The sequence below is a fragment of the Ochotona curzoniae genome, unplaced genomic scaffold (assembly GCF_017591425.1).
Source record: "Ochotona curzoniae isolate NIBS_2020 unplaced genomic scaffold, NIBS_Ocur_1.0 scaffold_4701, whole genome shotgun sequence".
NCBI classification, from domain to species: domain Eukaryota; kingdom Metazoa; phylum Chordata; class Mammalia; order Lagomorpha; family Ochotonidae; genus Ochotona; species Ochotona curzoniae.
This window is the reverse complement of record NW_024467122.1, coordinates 40,324,463-40,342,728: the sequence shown is the minus strand read 5'-3', so window position 1 is coordinate 40,342,728 and position 18,266 is coordinate 40,324,463. Positions and strand designations below refer to the sequence as shown.

The following is an 18,266-nucleotide window of genomic DNA, read 5'->3' as shown; positions in this document are numbered from 1 at the left end:
AGCCATTAAGGAATTAGCATCATGCTTTTTAATTCAATAAATGTTTGCTGTTATTAATTATCATTATTCTAGGAATAGACTGTATCTGCTTCCCTTATTTCACTGAGTAATTAGGTTATTGGCCAAAGTATAAAACCCAATATTCTAGACATGCAAAAGAGGATGCTAGAGGGATTGAAAAGGATGGCTCTCGCAGCAAAACAGATTTATAAGTTGAAGCTAAAATCAACAACAAGCTGAAACATTCAGCATCATAGAACAGGGAAAGAATAGGGGAACAGGTGAATTCTCTTAAAAGGTAAAATCCATGACTTTACAGCTTGTCTCTACAATCAAAATCACATTATTTACTAAAAGAAACATGAATCTTACCAAGTTTGGGTGTAAAAACTTTCCTGGGGGTCTGACATTGTAGTACAGTTAGTTAACCTAGCGCCCACAATGCTAGCATGCCTAGTTCAGGTTCCAGCTACTCTATTTTCAGTCCAGATCCTTGCTAAAACCCCTGGGAAAGCAGCAGGGTCCCTGCCACTCACATGGAAGAGACAGCTTCCAACCTCTGGTTCACTTCCCAAACGGCCACAACTGACAGGACTGGGCCAGGCCAAAGCCAGGAACTTTATATGGGACTCCCAAATAGAATTCCCACAAAGGGACCCAAACACACGGGCCTTCCTTCATTGCCTTCCCTGGCCCCATTAACAAGGAGCTGCGTCAGAAGTGCAGCAGCTGAGACCCAAACTGGTGCCAATATGTGTTGCCAGTACTTCAGGTAACAATTTAACATCCTGTGCCATGATGCCATTCCTACCTTTTTAACTTTGGCCCCGGTGTGCCAAACTCCCCTTTCCTTGTTTTCTAATAGAACAAACCAATGATTATTTTCAGAAGGGAACTCAAATTGCAAACAGAGCAAAGTCAAATTTCTAAATTATCGAATTACAGTTCCAAGTGTCAGAAAGAGGCAGGTGTCTTCAGTGAGCCACTACCCCTTCCTCCTGCCAGACCCTGATGGAGAAAACAGCTTGGCAGCCTCCTTCTAACTTTTTCCTCTCTTCTAACCTTAGTGCTGTCCCCTCCGGCTCATGAGAAAGCCTGTCATGTCATCCTTTCCAAGGGCAGAATACTCCCTAAGACACAGAGCTGAAATTATCAGTGCCTGGTGAACTCAACCCAATGGAATTTTCTCCAATGATGAAAATGTCTGTCCCATCCAGCCACATGTGCTACAGGCACCAAAAACAGATTCAGTGTCGCTAAAGAAAGTTTATTGATTTTTATTCATTTAAATCTTAAGTAGCCACATATGACTAGTAGCTATTTTTGGACAGGGCACTCTATAGAGTTATTCTATTCAGTACCTATGTCTTTAAAAAAAATTTTTTAAAAGATTTAGTTTTATTGGAAAGGCAATGATTACAGGGAGGAGACACAGAAAGAGCTTCGGAACCAGGAGCCAGGAACCTCTTCCCAGTCTCCCCACCTGGAGCTTCTTACCAGGAACTTCTTCCAGGTATTCCACGTGGGTGCAGGGTCCCAAGGCTTTGGGCTGTCTTCCACTTCTTTTCCAAGCCACAAGCCAGGGACCTGGATGAGGAGTGGAGCAGCCAGTACACGAACCGGCGCACATATGGGATCCTGGCACATGCAAGGCAAAGAGTTTAGCCACTAGGCTATCATGCCAGACCCAGAGCCTATGTTTAGTTTAAGAGTCACACTTTGCTCATTGTCTGTTGCCAGCTCTACAAAATCAAGAACAACCTGGAGTGGCAACATTAAGTATGTTTACCACTAGAACAAGGTATATCTTACCTTATTGATAACTGCGTTCTTAGTACCTAATATAATGCTTGGATTTGCATAAGAGGAGCAATAAGTAACCGGTTAGCATACCAAGTATTTATTTGTATTATCTTGGTTAATTCTCATTATAAGACAGAAGGAAGAAAAAGAAACAAAAAGGTACTAAGTAACTTGCCCAAGGGCATGCACTGGCTAAGCAGTAAAGCCATAACCCAGACTGTGACCCTAGACTGCTTCAAGTCAACTGAGTCACATCAAGCACCAGCATCTGCAATGCTTCCTTAAAAAAAAAAAATCAGCTTCCTAGCATGGTACCAGACCCTCTGAATTAGAAGTGCAACAGATAGGAACTGGAATCTGACTTGACAAGCGCTCCAGAAGATTCTTATGCACACTGAAGTTTTGTACCACCATATGCAGTGAGATAGGTTCTCTGCTATCTGTCCGACTTTGCCCCACATCTTGCAAATTTCTAGGCTCCCAAACTGCATGATTGCCAGTTCTCTCAAACTTGAAATCCTCCTAATGACCAGATTAGCAAGGATATCACAAGAAAGAAGAAATCTGCAAGAGAGGTGACAAAAAAGGCAGAGGTAAAGCCCTCCACAGCTGCCTCCTCCCAGGCCAGTCTCCACCTCACCCGACTTGAACAACTTGCTGAACACCAGGAACACCAGGCTGTGCCTACCATTCCAGTAAATTATGCAGCCAGCCTCAAAATTTGGCTCCTTGACCAAACATGCTGAAAGGGTGCTGGGGGACCCGAGCTAGGCCAGCCACCTCAGCTTCCAAGGCCCCTCCCTACATGTCTAAAGCAGAACCAGCTTCTTCCACAGCCCCTCCTAGGAAGGGAAGGGTCCCAAGAGGAATCCTCCCAATAGAGGGACACACTTAGGTATCCCTACATTTCTTTTTTCTTTTTAAAATATTTATTGAAAAGGCAGATCCACAGAGAAGAAAGAAATAGCTTCCATCCGCTTATTCACTCCCCAAGTGGCTGCTATAGTCAGAGCTGAAGGCAGGAACTAGGAGCCTCTTCTGGATCTCCTGTGCAGGGTCCCAAGGCTTTGGGCCATCCTCTACTGCTTTCACAGACCACAAATAGGGAGCTGGATGGGAAGTGGAGCAGACAGGATACGAACCTGCACCCATGGGGAAATCTCAGTACTTGAAGGGGGAGGATTAGGCGATCAAGCCATTGCACCAGGTGTGGGTGTCCCTATATTTCTAACATTTCTTCTGGAAAGTAATGGAATAGAGGAACACACAGTTCACTCCGAGAGCACAATGGCATGTCATTTTCTCAGATGCCACCTAAGTTTAGGGTTGCAGATAAAACAGGGTGCCCAGTTATGTTCCAAATACTGTGTGGCACATACTTACTAAGAAACAAACAAAAAACCCTTGTTTATCACATTCTAGTGTGACTAGGCATTCTGCCCTCTGTGCTCCAGACTGGCACTCTTACCTGGGAAACAACCTCTCTCCTCCCCAGTCCAGGTCCTTCAGCGGAACTGCCTCAGATTCTCTTTCAGCATCCCCACTAGAATGCATGCCATGGTCCTGAGGAGGAGGGAGTTTTAAAAGGAAGCCTGAGGCTGGATGTGTGAGCAGGCTGGGACAGTTCAGTTCTAACACGTTTCTGTTGCTCTTGGGGAATTGTCACAGCTCCCATCTGCTGGTTCACCTACAAGGCACAGGGCTGGCCAGGCTGAAGCTCGGAAGTGGGGACTAGGTCCGGGATCTCCTGTGAGGCTGCTCAGCGGAGGTATCAGACTGAAAGTGTCACTTTTTCACTGTGAAAGAAAGGAGCGCTAGCTGGAAGCAGGGGCAAGAACTACTGATCTTCCCCGTTGTCCCCCAAACGTGTGACCAGGCTTGCAGTCCTAGTTTTGTGAGACCCTCTTCACCTCCTAGAAAACACGCTCCGCCAGTTATACAAGAGGGCACGGACCATTGCAGCCAATACGCGGGGACACCACGCGCCCGGCGGGGGAAGCAGGGAAGGGGGCGGTCCCAGCGTCCGGGCCACGCCCCTCGCCGGCCACGCCCCCTCTGTGAGCCGAGCCCGCCTGGGTCAGCTGGTGCGGCGTCAGGCGAAGGGATGGGCTGGCTCGGCTCGACCCGGCGGGACTTGTTTACTATGGCTGATGATCTGGAGCAGCAGTGAGTTCATCCCGTCCCTTTCTCTCTCTGTCTGTCTCTCTGAGCCCACGATCCTGGGACTGTCTGTGGCTGAGGAACAGCTTCAGTCACCTTTCCGCCTTGCCTTTCTCAGGTCGGCCTCCCGCGGGGGAGGGCTGGAGGTGGCCTTGGCTCGCTTTGCTTCTGCCCAGAGCCTGCGGGGGCCAGATGGTGGATGCGCTTGCGTACAGCCGGGGCGTCTTCGCGACTGTCCTTTCTCCTCTAGTCGCTGTGCTTGGTTCGGGCGGAGCGGAGGGGGGCGGATAGAGGGACAGGTGTAGTGGCAATGCGTGAAAACACCCCTTCCCTCCATAAGCAAAGCCCTTGGGATGCAGGTGGGACGGGGGTGGGGGTAGGGTGGGTAGCAGCGTCGGGCCGCAGGTCTGGACTTGCCCGGCTGGGTAGCCGGCTGTTCTGGCAAGGGCAAAGCATGGGAAGAAGAGAGCTGCGGGGGCTGGGGTTGTGTGAACTAACGGCTCGCAAGTTTCCTGCGGTCGGCACTCTGGCCCCACTGAAACGCCTGGCTGCTAGCGATCCTAGTTAGCGATGCTTTCAGTCGTCTTAACATCCTTAATGAGGGGGGCCTCAGAAGTAGAGCTATTATTGGCTGGAGTTTGTGAACACCGGGCTTGGGATCCGCTCCCACCTGTAGGTGGTGTGACTAGCAGGTGGCAACGTGCTAGGGGCCAAGAAAAGTTGTTCCCAGGAGAATGACTCAGCTCCCAGGCAAGCCTGGGTTTTCCGGAACCCGGCCTTCCCTGGATCCAGTCCCTTTCTCAGACCTGCACAACTGACTGTCTGAGAAACTCATTAAGTTTATGACCATAATTAATAGTCCTCCAGGGCTTGCAGGACTGCCCAGGACAGTGCCGATTTCCAAAAGAACTTTACCCTAGAGGAACTTTGCGATGCCTAAAAAGACTTCAGGAAGCAGAACATTGGAGCTAGAAGAAATGTAGCTGGCTTAGCTTGATTTTTTTTTTTTTTTTTTTTACAAATGAAGAGGCCAGTGCCCACGGGAACTAGGAGACTTGCCGACTTGCCCAAGGTCACAGAGACCTAGATCCTCTGCCAGCTCCTTGTACTTCACCCCCATCAGCATGTCAGAGCCCATCCTGGTCAGGCTGAGTTCGTGGAAGTGATTGCTCCGCTCTTTGCCTCAGTTTTTCCCACCCCAGCTCTTCCCTCCCTGATAGTATTAAGGAGACTCATTACGCCACTTATTTGTGTTTTTTCAATTTAAAAATTCATTTGTTTTTATTAGAAAGGCAGATTTACAGAGAGAAGGAGAAACAGAAAGTTCTTCCATCTGCTGGTTCACTCCCCAGATGGCTGCAACTGCTGAAACTGAGCTTAATTAAAGCCAGGAGCTTCTTCTGGGTCTCCCACACAGGTGTAGGGTCCCAAGGCTTTGGAATATTCTCCACTGCTTTCCCAGGAAGCTGGATGGGAAATGAAGCAACCGGGATACGAACTGGTGCCCCATATGGGATGCTGGTGTTTGCAGGCAGAGGATTAGCGGGTTGAGCCATCACGCCAGCCCCACCCAGTATAATTTCCATTGCTTTGTCTTTACTTTCTGATGGAGAGGAAAGGCACAGTCAAAGCTGTAAAGTTTGCCGACCACCAGGAAAAGAAAAAAGCCTTGGCGGATTGTTGACAAGAGGCATTTATTCAGGGGGATGACTGTTCTCGGGCCTTTTCTCAACACAACAGAGAGGCAGAGAGAACACTGGTAGCCACGAGGACGAAAAGGCATGCAAAAAAGTGTGCAGGAGGCTTTTATACCCCTCCTCACATGGGTGCCCGCTCTGGTCCTTATTAGGAGAGCAAATGTCAGCCCCAGCTGGTCATTGGTCCACCAAGGCTCCTCTGGTGACATGCCAGATCGACACCACATCTTCCCGGTCCTATGCAAACTCCGCCCACCTGTGAAAGCCTTCAAAAGCCACACCAAACCCCCCTCCTCCCCTCCGTCTGGCCAGGGAGTATTTGCTGAGCAGCCAGTTCACAGCACCTTTCCTTCGCTCTGCCCTGGGCAGTTACAGGGCAATTATGGCATCCAGAAGGGATGTCACAAGCTCTATGACAGGGAGACAAAGTTGATCAGTCTTCAAGACTGGCACCTTGTGTGGCCTTGGTCTTCCTGCATTAAGGTCACCAAGACTCCCAGTAGAATTAGTGACGGGGTCTGAGGCTCCACAGTCAGACTCATGGAGACAGCTAGCTCAGCTCCAGCTGGACCCATCGAGGACCCCTCTCAGCACCAACCTCAGCTTTTCTTCCTAAACTCCAGACATCCACTGAGGGTGCTACTTGGAAAACACTTGAACACAGGCAGTTTATGATGTGGGGGCTTGGAGGAGTGGTAGAGAGGAGGGGGCGGACACTCATTAGAAGTTTATCTTGGGCTGAGCATTATTCTGCATGCGTTACATACATTGACTCAGTTAATCCTTGTAACTCTTTTATAGGATGTAAATCATTATTACTTCCCCTTAAAGATAAGGAAACTCTGACACAGAAAAGCTAGATAATATGCCCAGAATCATGCTTCCAATGAGTGGTGGTACTAGGATGATATCTGTGCCTTCAGAAGACAGGGCCAGATGTGAATATGTGGTTACACATCCCCGAATGGCCATGGAAGCCCAGGCTTCAAGGTTCAGCAAGTAGGATCTGAGAAACACAAAGTTGAGATCTGGGTGCCAGTCCGCTTTTACTTTCTTTCTTTCTTTCTTTCTTTTTAGGATTTGTTTATTTTTATTGAAAAGGCAGATAGATATACAGAGAGGAGGAGAAACAGACAGAAAGATCCTCCATCCAATGGTTCACTTTCCAAGCAACCACAATGGCTAGAGCTGAGCCAATCTGAAGCCAGGAGCTTCTTCAGAGACTCCCACCCAGGCGCAGGGTCCCAAAGCCTTGGGCCGTCCTTTCCTAGGTCACAAGCAGGGAGCTGGATGGAAAGCAGGGCTGCATGGATTAGAACCGGTGCCATATGGGATCCTGGCGTGTTAAAGGCAAGGACTGTAGCCACTGCACTATTGCGCCGCGGCCAAGTTTGCTTTTTCTAAGCTGCGGTGTGATCTCCCTGGATGTCAGTTTAGTCATCTGTAAAATCAAAAGGCTGGGCAGCAGGCCTCCTAAGGAGCCATCTTAGTCTACCTCTGTGCTTCAAATACTATCCCGGAACATCTAGCATGTGCCAGGAGGTTGGTCATGGTGCCTCTGGTCCCCTGCTTGGGCCATCCATAGCTGGTGGTGCCCCTTCTGTAACCCACTTCATGCTGGTAGAGTTGAAGGAAGAAGAAATGTCACAGGGAATGGAAGAGGAATTATACAATCTGCCACTCATTAACTATCTGACTTCTGCCAGGTGTCTTATGAGGTTCCTTACATGACTAGGCACTCAAGCGAAGGTCATGTAATGGGGCATAGCCTCTCTGTGCATCCAGAAGGCTTCTGGTGGAAGTCCCCACACTCCACCGCCACCACTACCACCACCAAGATCCAATGCTTATAACCTCACCCCTGTAATGACTTCAAGTCACTGGGATAAGGAGGAGAAAGCAGAACCGAGCCATGGGAGGAATAGGCAAGCTTTCTATCCACTTTACAAAGCCAGTGAACCACAGCAGACCTTGGACCTGCCTGTCCAACTCCAGGTTCAGAACAGGACTGATTAGTTATCAGCGTTCTCTTGGGCACCATCATAATGCATGAAGGAGGCTGCACACAAATGCCACTGCCCTGCCAGGAGAGCAGGCGGCATGGGCTTGTCTGTCCCATGCTAAAAAAGAAAAAAAAAAAAAAAAAAAGCTAGTCCAGAGAATGGTCATGGTCACAGATAACCGCAACAGTAATTCAAGGTTGCTTTTCTTTCCCTTATCATCTCCATGAATGTAACTTATGATAACTATAATATAGGGATGTTCTGAAGCTAAATGAGATAATAGATGAGAGAGAACTTTGTAAGCTCTGAAGGGCTGTACATGCTGTTCTGGGTATCTGCTGGAAGAGGATGCATTGTTGTAACAGCTGTTTGTCAGAGAAGAACAGAATCTGGGGCAGGACTCCCGAGGCTGGGAAACACCCTGCATCCTCATAATGCTCTTGTATCCAGCAACGAGGCTGAGCGCCAGTGTTGCCCAAACACTGTCACTAATGAGTGTCTCTGTCTTCCTGCCCCCAGGCCTCAAGGCTGGCTGAGCAGCTGGCTGCCCGCTTGGCGCCCCACTTCCATGTCACAGCTGAAGAATGTGGAAGCCAGGATCCTCCAGTGTAAGTAGGCACTGTTTGCCCTGCATTCCTTGTGAGGCTCCAGAAGGACACAGGACCTGCCGAGGGTTGAGCACAGTGAGCACGCTGATTCCTGTGGTAGGAGGAGGGCAGTCATACAGGATGTCACAGTGTTTTAAAAAGAAAGTATTTCTTTGAAAGGCACAGTTGCAGATAGGCAGAGAACAGAGAGAGGTCTTTTCGTTGTCAGTTGACTCTCCAAATGACGACAATGGCCAGCGCTGGGCCAGGCTAAAGCCCATCTGGGTGGCAGGGGCCCAAACACCTGGGCTACCCTCTGCTACATTCTCAGGCACATTAGTAGGGAGCTGGATCAGAAGAGGAGCAGTTGGGACTTGAACAAGACTGCTGCCAGCGTCACTGGTTTCTGAGTTCCTTCTGCATTTCGCCAAATGGCTTTGGATTGGCCCAGCTCCAGCTGTTGCAGCCACTTGGGGAGTGAATCAACAGATGGAAGATCTTCCTCTCTGTCTCTCCTTCTCTGTATATCTGACATTCCAATTTTAAAAAAAAAAGAATGAGGGGATTTTTGCTAAGACTAGGCTGAGTAGGTTGACGACAGGAGGGTGATCAACACTGAGGCCTAGACAAGAAGAGAGCTCAGAGGAGTTTACTGAATGTCTGGTCAAGGGGAGTCTTTGTCAGGGGTCAGAGGGCTGCAGAGCCAAGGGAGGAGGGGAGAACTTGGCGAAATGCAGAAGGAACTCAGAAACCAGTGACACTGGCAGCCGTCTTGTTGACTCACCCTCGGATTCTCTCCACCCCAGGTCTCCAGAACAAGTTCCTGGCCCGATATGTGTCCCTCCCGAACCAGAACAAGATCTGGACGGTGACTGTGAGCCCCGAACAGAAGGACCGTACCCCCCTGGTGATGGTGCATGGCTTTGGGGGTGGCGTGGGCCTTTGGATCCTCAACATGGATTCGCTGAGTACCCGCCGTACCCTGCACACCTTCGACCTACTTGGCTTTGGGAGAAGTTCGAGGCCCACATTCCCCAGGGACCCAGAGGGAGCCGAGGATGAATTTGTGGCCTCCATAGAGACGTGGCGGGAGACCATGGGCATCCCCAGCATGATCCTCCTGGGGCACAGCTTGGGGGGGTTCCTGGCCACCTCCTATTCCATCAAGTATCCTGAAAGGTATTGAGCAGCCACCCTCTTCCCTTGTGACTTACCCTGCGGGTCTGCTGGGAACTTTCCAGTATTCACTTCTGTAGTTCTCTCCTTCCCACTCAATGGAAGGACTGTGGAACCTCCAGGTGAATACCCTGTCTTTCCCTCTTTCCTTGTCTAATGTAGAGTTAAGCACCTCATCCTGGTGGACCCATGGGGCTTCCCTCTTCGACCAACTGACCCCAGTGAGATCCGCACACCCCCAACCTGGGTCAAGGCCGTGGCCTCTGTCCTGGGACGTTCCAATCCGCTGGCTGTTCTTCGAGTAGCTGGGCCCTGGGGTGAGTAGCCTGCAAATGAAGAAAATGCTTAAACCAAGGCTGTCCTATTCAGCCAACCCCCACTGCATCCCAATTCCCACCATCCCATCCTCACTTACACTTACTTACACTCATTCACTTAGACAAATGAGCCTAACAATACTACCTAAAGCTATTACCCCGGACCAGGTCTCTTGGAAGTTTTGGAGGGTTTTTTTATATGCTGTCATTTGCTTGGGAAAAGCTTTCCTGTGCAAGGAAACAAAAGTAGAACAGAATCCCCATGTCCTGGACCTCAAGAGAGAGAAGGGACTGTGAAGTGACTCTTACTCTGCCACCCGTACAGGTTTTTATGACCTATGATTCCAACTCCGTAACCTCCACTGGTTTCCATCCTTATGACTCACCCAGTATCTGCAACAGGGAGGGGCCAAAACCAGAACCTCCAACCTAACACAGGTTGGCAAGAAAACTTTTCTGAACTATGCCCTGCTCCAGAGAAGCACCTTGTCTTATCTACTGTGGGACTCCTAGCACTTAGTAACCATCAGCATACTCTGTAGGTAAAAGAGAAGGAAGGAAATGGAGGGGGAGAGCCAGCCCTCATGAACAGTATCAGCATCTTTTGACCTTCTGACTGCACACACTGTCTATACCCTTCCCTTCTGGGAATCTTCACTACAGTGAACTAAAGAGTAAAATCCCTTTATGGAAAATAGTGCTGGGCCTGGCAGCGTGGCCTAGCAGCTAAGGTCCTCGTCTTCAACACCCCAGGATCCCATATGGGTGCCGGTTCTAATCCCGGCAGCTCCACTTCCCATCCAGCTCCCTGCCTGTGGCCTGGGAAAGCAGTGAAGGACAGCCCAAAGCTTTGGGACCCTACACCCATGTGGGATACCCAGAAGAAGTTCCTGGATCCTGGCTTCAGATCAGCATAGCATTGGCTGTTGTGCTCACTTAGGGAGTAAATCATTGGACGGGAAATCTTCTCTCTGTCTCTCCTCCTCTCTGTATATCTGACTTTCCAATAAATAAATAAATCTTTAAAAAAAAAAAAAGAAAAAAATGAAAATAGTGCTGACTGCTATCTTACATGGATAGCCCATGTTTTTATAGTAATGTTCAACAGCCTGCTATTATCGGTAGTAGTAGTATGAGGTAAATGGCTAAATGAGAGTTATCTAGGTCCCTCAAGAGAAATAGAATGGTTCCTAGATAAAGGGGAGAAACGAGTCAAAGGAAGAGTGAAGGCATTCTGGGAGGAAGGAAAGCAAGAGATGCAGGTGTCAAGAGTGAGTGAGTGAGTAGAAGACTGAGCTTTCCTTAGCTTCCCAGGACCATGGACTCCGGTGGGTGCACCAAAGTCCTGCCCTTAAGGGGTCTTGCTCTAATTCCCCTTCCCTCTCTGGCCTTGTATCTGGCCAGGTTCACACATGGACATCAAAGCTGAGATGGTTGGCTGGCAGCCTTGGGGGAAACTATGCCATGAGGGAGGACAGGGGCCTCGCTGCATCTCCCAGCCAAGTACCACCTCCCTCTCACCCCTCTGCTTCTCACAAGCAGGGAAAAAAACCAGGAGAGAGAGAGAGATGGAAAGTGACTGCTAGGCTCAGTTTTGTTGTTTGTGTTTTGTTTGTTTGTTTAGTCTCTTTTGGGTGCCTTCTGAATTGTGTGCCATAAAGGAAGGTGAAAGGAACCAATTGTTCTAAAACAGCTTGCCCAGAGCTGGAGACACTAGTGTTTTCAAGTTCGCCCTGCCATGTATCCTGTTACAGGCCTGAAGATGAGAAGGCTCTTGGGAGGTGTTCTAATTTCAGCTGCTACCTTCAGAAGAGGCCATAGGCTCTAAAAGTCTTAGAGAGAGAGATAGCTCAGGCTATGAGGAAAAGCATCCCAACTATCGATTCTAGCCTCAACTATCGATTCTAGTGGGACTTGTGATCCTTAAGGGAAAAGATTTGGGAACTCCCTGGAGCTTAATAACCTGTTTCCTCCATGCTGTCAGACTGCCTCAAAATTCCATGACAACTAGCGGTGTCATCTGAAGTCACCTGGAGTTTGCCAATGGGATTGCCGTACTTTTTCTGCCACTGCCCAAACAAAACCCCTTAGGATAAAGAGCATTGGTTAAAGTGGCTACAAAATGCACAGGGAGGAGGTTTATCCCTCCATCCCAAACTGGCCACTCAAGTGTTGTTCTGGCCCCTCCCAGGGCCCGGCTTGGTGCAGCGGTTCCGGCCTGACTTCAAGCGCAAGTTTGCAGACTTCTTTGAAGATGACACCATATCAGAGTACATCTACCACTGCAACGCACAGAACCCCAGGTGAGCGCAGCTCGGGGGCCAGCTCAGAGGGCCAGTACGGGTGGCTGGCTTGGAGAGAGAGCTCCAGCTGTAGGAATTCTGTGCTTAATTTCTTCTTCCATAGCACTCTGACTCAGGGAGCGGGAGCAGGGCACCAACAGGTTTGATCATTTCCAGAGAGTTCCCCAGAGGACAGGCATAAAAAGAATGTAGAAGATAATCACTTAATTAAACATTCTGCCTGTCTACAGGAGGAAGTTTTTCTCCCTTCCCTAGAGATAGGCAGTTGGTTTGATGGGCAAGTCTGGAAAATGTTCAAACTGATTTTTTTAATTAAAAATTGATGTAAACATGTTTTGTTTTGGTTTTTGCCTTTTATTAAGGAGAAAAACAAACTGCAGGTCTGATCCTGTAGTTTCTAAATTTTCCTTAGTATTTCCAATTTAAAATGCTTTGTGCTCTGCTTCGGGAAGCTCCTTGCATGTTTTTCCATGTACTCTGAAATTGCTTACTTTGGAACTAAAACTTCACATCCCCTGGAGACTTGGGAGCATACCCAAAGGTTCTTATCTGTGGCTGCTCACTTACGCAGCAGGCCTGGCCGACCTGAAGCCTTGGCAATGTATACGGCTAGGGAAGAGCCAGTGAGGTCACCGTGCCCTGTGGCAGGGCCCTGTGAACAACTGATACCATGCGGCTGCGTTAGTGGTGCCGCCTCTATGGAGGCCTCATTCCACACTGCTGAGTGGCATTTCAGCAGAGCCAAGGTCACCGCCCCACCTCTTTCAAAGTCTGTCCAAGCCTTCTGTTGTGAACCCAAAGCAGTGAAGAAGATGGGAACGTATTAGCCCACACCCAGAAGCTTCTGGGGGCAGCGTGGGAGCTGTCTGTCCAGCGTCCCATGTGAATACAGCTAGTGGAAATCCCCAGTGATGCAATGGAATGGACTTCTCAGCTCAAGTCAAAGCAGATCCCCCACGATCCCTGCTCTCCCAGTGCCTGCCAGCCTCATAAGTTCAGTGCCAGTCTAAGATCCCTCAAGTCCAGCCTTGGAATACCCCAGCTCAGGGTTGTTCTACAAAATGACCTTCCAGTCTAAGCCAGAGAACAAGTCATCTTGCTACATCACGTACAGGGATAACTCCAGTAGTAACCATACACCTTGTCCCCAAGCACCATCACTCAGTGTTGTAAGTGCCTGATTGTTGAACTGTGACTCTCTGATAAGTCCATGGTGATGCTTGCCATTCCTTTGAGACAAATGAAATGGGTCTAAGGGAAACATTTGAGGAGCACCTACTGGCCTTATCTACAGTGGCTTTGTTTTTGCAAATTGAGCATCCCTAATCCAAAATGCTTCAGAATCCAAAACTTTTTGACCACAGAGTGATGTTGAAGTTTTAAAATTCCACACCTGACTTCGTGCAATGGTTCTCAGTGAAACCCAAGCACACACATACACACACACACTATATATATATATATATAGATAGATATAGATATAAAATATAAATTATCTTCCAGGCTATCTCTACAAAGTATAGGTGAAACATAAATTTTCTTTTTAGACTTTGGCCCATCTCCAAGATCCCAATATTCTAAAGACAAGACCCCCAAAGCTGAAAACAAAATCCTAAGACACTTCTGGTTCCCAGGAACTTCAGACAAGGAACACTCAGTGTATATTTTCATTTTCCCCATCATGAGAGTACAGTTCTCCCCATTGGGAGAAAAATTAGTCCTGGGAGCCAAGAGCTAGGTGCAGGAGACGGGATGTGACTACACTCCACAGGCCAAACCCAGGAAGTGGCAGTGACTCCCACCTCCCACGAAAGCTCCTAGGCAGCCCAGAAAGCTGGCTCCTGGCCTAGCCTTGTGTACATCTCATGCTCCGGCCCGTCGTCTCTGCCTGAGACCCTGACCAAGGAGGAAGATGGATCTGTTGCTTGCTAGGCAAAGACTGCATTCCCCTCGTCCTCCAAAGACTGGTTTGTAGTCCCAGTGTTTTCTTGGGAAGCCCTTTCCACTACTGAAGGAATTCCCTTTGAAAATTCACCTCATGTCAACTCCTCAACCACAGTGGGCTAAGCCTGTGTCCCCAGAGCACTCTGCCATCCTTTCCTCAAGGGTAAATCATTAATTATATGATTAGTGATTTAATGCCTCCGTGATCTAAGTATTAACTATAGTGTGAATGCTGGAGGGCAAGAAACCTCTTATGCTGTCTATGACCCACAAATCTATTTTTTTTTTCCATTTGAAAAAGGAGAGAAAGAGCTCTTCCATCCACTGCCTCACTGCCCAGATAGCCTCAATGGTCAGAGCTGAGCTAATCCAAAACCTAGGAGCCTGGGGCTTTATCTGGATCTCCCACATGGGTGTAGGGGCCCAAAGCATTGGGCAACCCTCTGCTGCTTTCCCAGACCATAAGCAGGGAGCCTGATTGGAAGTAGAACAGCCAGGACACAAACCAGCACCCATACAGCATGACAACACTGCAGGTAGGCACTTAACGCCTAGTATGCCATGACACTAGCCCCAACACAACAATCATTAAGGAACATTAGGGACGGTTCTTAGGGCCATGGGGTTTTCCACAAATGTAGCTTTCTCTCTGTCTTCTCTAATGAGAGACCTCTGCAGATATTACCAGTATTTAATGAGTCTAGTGCTGACCTCTGGAAGAATACAGAACAACTGAGATGCTGCCCCAGCCTCCAGAGAGACGTAGAAGTTGGCATTTCTTACCATGGGGTTTGTTCTTCTAACAGCTTCACCCTGTCTTGCTTTTGCCAGTGGTGAAACGGCCTTCAAAGCCATGATGGAGTCCTTTGGCTGGGCCCGGCGCCCCATGCTAGAACGAATTCACTTGATCCGCAAAGATGTGCCCATCACCATGATCTATGGGGCCAACACCTGGATAGACACCAGCACTGGCAAAAAGGTGAAGATGCAGCGGCCAGATTCCTACGTCCGGGACATGGTACGTTGGGTTCTCCCAGAGGGAGTGGGAGCCGAGGTGGGAATGCTGGCCATGAACTGATCATCAGCACACGCTGACTGATTCTCCATCACCCCTCAGCCTCAAGGTTAAGAAGGCTTTCCCAGAATCCACAGGGGAAACGGGAGCACACAGACTGAGATCAAGCAGTAGATTTGTCAAATTAGGCTCTCTTTGTAACACCTTAATAAGGAACCTCTTGCTGTGTGCAGCCCAGTTCAGTTGAAACTCAGGTTTTTGTTCAATAGCCAAGCATGTGCTGCCTCTCCATGCCCCTTAGGATCCCTCCCCCAAATCACAGCCATAAATGGTAGAGTGAAGAGTAGAGCCTCCCCCACCAACAACTTCTGCCTTCCCTTTCCTCTTACCCCACCCTACTGTCATTTGCCAAAAAAGGGTGCTTCAGTAGGCTGGATACTGTTCTCAGTCCCAGTTTACTGAACCTTTGGATGAAAAGAGCAGATCAGTGGTGGAGCTAACGTGGAAGGAAAGACATTGCGAATAGATGCAGAAAAAGTTAAGTGGGATGCTGGGATTCATTGGCTCCCAGAAATAGCAAGATCTGTGCAAAAAAGTAGACTTATGAGTTACAGGCAGGTAGGTCTCAGGAAGGAAGCAGTGGTGTGACAGTTTCTTAGTGCCAGCCACAAAGGATCATTCCACTCTTGCGGGGCCTCTCCCCACAGGAAATCGAGGGTGCCTCGCACCATGTCTACGCTGACCAGCCACACATCTTCAATGCTGTGGTGGAAGAGATCTGCGACTCGGTGGATTGAGCGGCTCTCTCCAGAGGAAGAGGAGAAAGCCAGAAAGTCACTCTAGCCTCCCTGTCTGCTTACTCACCCCCTCTCTCCTTTCCTCTCCAACTAACATGTGCCAGCCAGGCAGAGTCTTGGGGCTGACCTCAGGACAGGACCACAGTGAAAACAGAGCTCTCCGGACCCACGCCAGGACTGGAGCCAGAAGCCACAAGAGGCCTTGCACTCCCAACCAGGGAAGCAGATAAAGGGTTGTCCAGTACCACCCAATTCTCTCCATGCCACATGTTACCCAGGTGGTGGTTATGAAGGGGTGATTATACTGAGCCACATTCCTTCCCAATGTAGACTTTCCTTCCTTCCTAGCAGCCTTCCTAGCTCTGGAATGTTCTTGGGGAGTAGGTTCCATGCAACAACATCTTCCTCAGTCACTCCACACACCCTGATCCCATGCCAGGTCCATCCAGGTTCCGGCTGGGACCAGTTCACATTTAATTACCAAGAGCAGAGGATGGAGTACCATTCACCTGCAGAATCCCTTTTGGAAGACAGGAGGTCATACCCAAAAGACCTCACTGGCAGATGAGGAAACAGGCCAGGGCAGGACATAGCTGGCCCATGATGATACAGCTCCATGGGAGATTCAAGCTCCAGCAAAGCTCAGGCATGAACCCAGATCTGCTGACACCCAGTGCTTATGCAGCCTGGATTTCTGCTAAGTTTCAATACAGGCACCATTGTCATGGGGCCATCAGGCTGGTCAGGGTCAGCAGCCAAGGACAAGCCCCTGCTCCACATGCCAGCCCATTATTCAGGACTGCTGTTCTCCTGCCCTATCAGCCCTGGCTGCCTACGTTGGGGACCCTCTACTACTTTCCTCCTCCCTGCCCCCGCCTTTCTTCCTCCCAACTAGGAGGCCTCTTAGCCTCCCTCTGTGCCTTGGGCCCTGGAGCCCCACATGAAGTATTGAACAAAGGTGGCTCCTGGCAGGGTAGAGAGGGGAAAGGCCCTTCGCCCATCAATCCCAGGGCCAAGTCTGGATTTTCCATGCCCACTGCTGTCTGCAGCATTTTTCTACCTACCCTCAGAGCTAAGGCCCACCATGAGCCCTGCCCGTGGTCCAGCAGGGAGCCTCAAGCTAGCGGTTCCCTGCCCTCATCAGCCACAGGTTGGTGATCACTGCCTGACCATCAACTCCTGCCACCTTTTCCCATGGTCTCCAGTTCATCTCATTCCCCTCAAACTACACCTATTGGCGCTTTTCCCAGGGCCATTTCTGGGTGCTGTTCTGAGATTCTGGGCAGTAGGCTGGGCCTGGTCCCAGATCCAGGACAGCTCCTGTGTGCCCCTTCACTTTTGTAAAGCCAACCTACCCCTCACCAGAATAGTATTAACCCCTGGTGCTTTGTGCCACCGGTCCAGCTGCCTAGGGCTCCTTTTCTATATTAATAAAGAAATGAGTAAAAACTGCTGGTCATGACCATGTTTCTGCTGCTCTGATAGAGTACCAGGTGGTCTGCATCAAGTCCATGGCACATGGACTTCACAACAGCCCAGCGATGGTTGAGGCCAGAACAGAGCCCCCAAGAAGTGCCTGCTTGCATACTCCTCCCCAACTTATGCCATATTTGCCCCTGCCCCGATCCCCAGACCCAGCCCAGTATCCCATCTTAGCCAACCTGCTTGCAAGGGATGAGAAGTTGAGATCCATGGTGGGAGCAGGCCAAGCCCCAATTCACAAGAGAAAAGTCAGAACTGTGCGCTCCTCACATCCCATTAATACTGTCTCTCAAAATACAGCTGGGTAGATGCAAGTACTGCTGCCTACAGCCTGTTCGCCCAGCTGCTCCTTTTTCTGGGGATCCCAGCTGAAATACTTTCTTCAGGGAAACCATCCCATGAGCCTCCAGACGAGATGCAGGCCCCATGTGCCGTTTATAGCACACTCAAACAGTCGCCTCTGCAAAATTTACACACTTTTGCTTACTGACAGAAGGTTCGGTTCTCTCTTGGGTCATAAGCTACCTAAGAAAAGGGGGCATAACAGGTCCACAGTTAATGCTCAGTAGTTGTTTTGATCAAGTCAAGGGAGGAAAGATAGGATGAATGTTCTGGTCATTACCACCCAAGCCTGCTCTGTGTTGGCTGACTCTGGCTGCCCCCAGAATCCTACGTAATACCACATAGGTCCTGATGAATGGATGAATGAATAGCTGGCTAGCTGGAGGGAACTCCTGAGGATTGCTACAAAACTCTGCCCCCAGGATCCCATCTCCACTGACTGAAGCTCGCCATATGGAGAAGACAGGTATTGAGAGCTCACTATACACCAAGCACTAGGCTGCAATAGTAAAGAAACATGGTTCCTGCATTCATGAGACCTACCAATCTACCTGGTTCCTGCATTCATGAGACCTGCCAATCTACCTATTATAGAGACAATCAAATTAATTGTTAATAGATGTAAAATTGCCACTGAAAA

General features: G+C 49.3%; 1 protein-coding gene across 2 annotated transcripts; it reads left to right on the top strand.

Annotated features, from left to right (window-relative positions):
• Positions 1-3,874: 3,874 nt before the first annotated feature.
• ABHD4 (abhydrolase domain containing 4, N-acyl phospholipase B) lies at positions 3,875-17,251 on the top strand. 2 transcript variants are annotated; one of them, XR_005882565.1, is made up of 8 exons: positions 3,875-3,969; positions 8,183-8,271; positions 9,057-9,429; positions 9,589-9,743; positions 11,935-12,046; positions 14,822-15,008; positions 15,423-15,623; positions 15,713-15,804. XR_005882565.1 is itself a non-coding variant. In XM_040968643.1 (7 exons), the coding sequence occupies exons 1-7, from the start codon at positions 3,908-3,910 to the stop codon at positions 15,800-15,802; spliced, it is 1,068 nt and encodes a 355-aa protein (XP_040824577.1). In that variant the 5' UTR covers positions 3,875-3,907; the 3' UTR covers positions 15,803-17,251. The 2 variants fall into 2 exon arrangements, 1 of the variants encoding a protein (XP_040824577.1); XM_040968643.1 differs by lacking the exon at positions 15,423-15,623 and having other exon boundaries at positions 15,713-17,251.
• Positions 17,252-18,266: the final 1,015 nt, after the last annotated feature.

Excerpts from the sequence above, each read along its gene's own strand:
- ABHD4 (XM_040968643.1), top strand. The coding sequence starts at position 3,908 with ATGGGCTGGCTCGGCTCGACCCGGCGGGACTTGTTTACTATGGCTGAT. Across the intron at positions 3,970-8,182 it reads GCTGATGATCTGGAGCAGCA|GCCTCAAGGCTGGCTGAGCA; the intron begins GTGAGTTCATCC and ends TCCTGCCCCCAG. Across the intron at positions 12,047-14,821 it reads TGCAACGCACAGAACCCCAG|TGGTGAAACGGCCTTCAAAG; the intron begins GTGAGCGCAGCT and ends TGCTTTTGCCAG.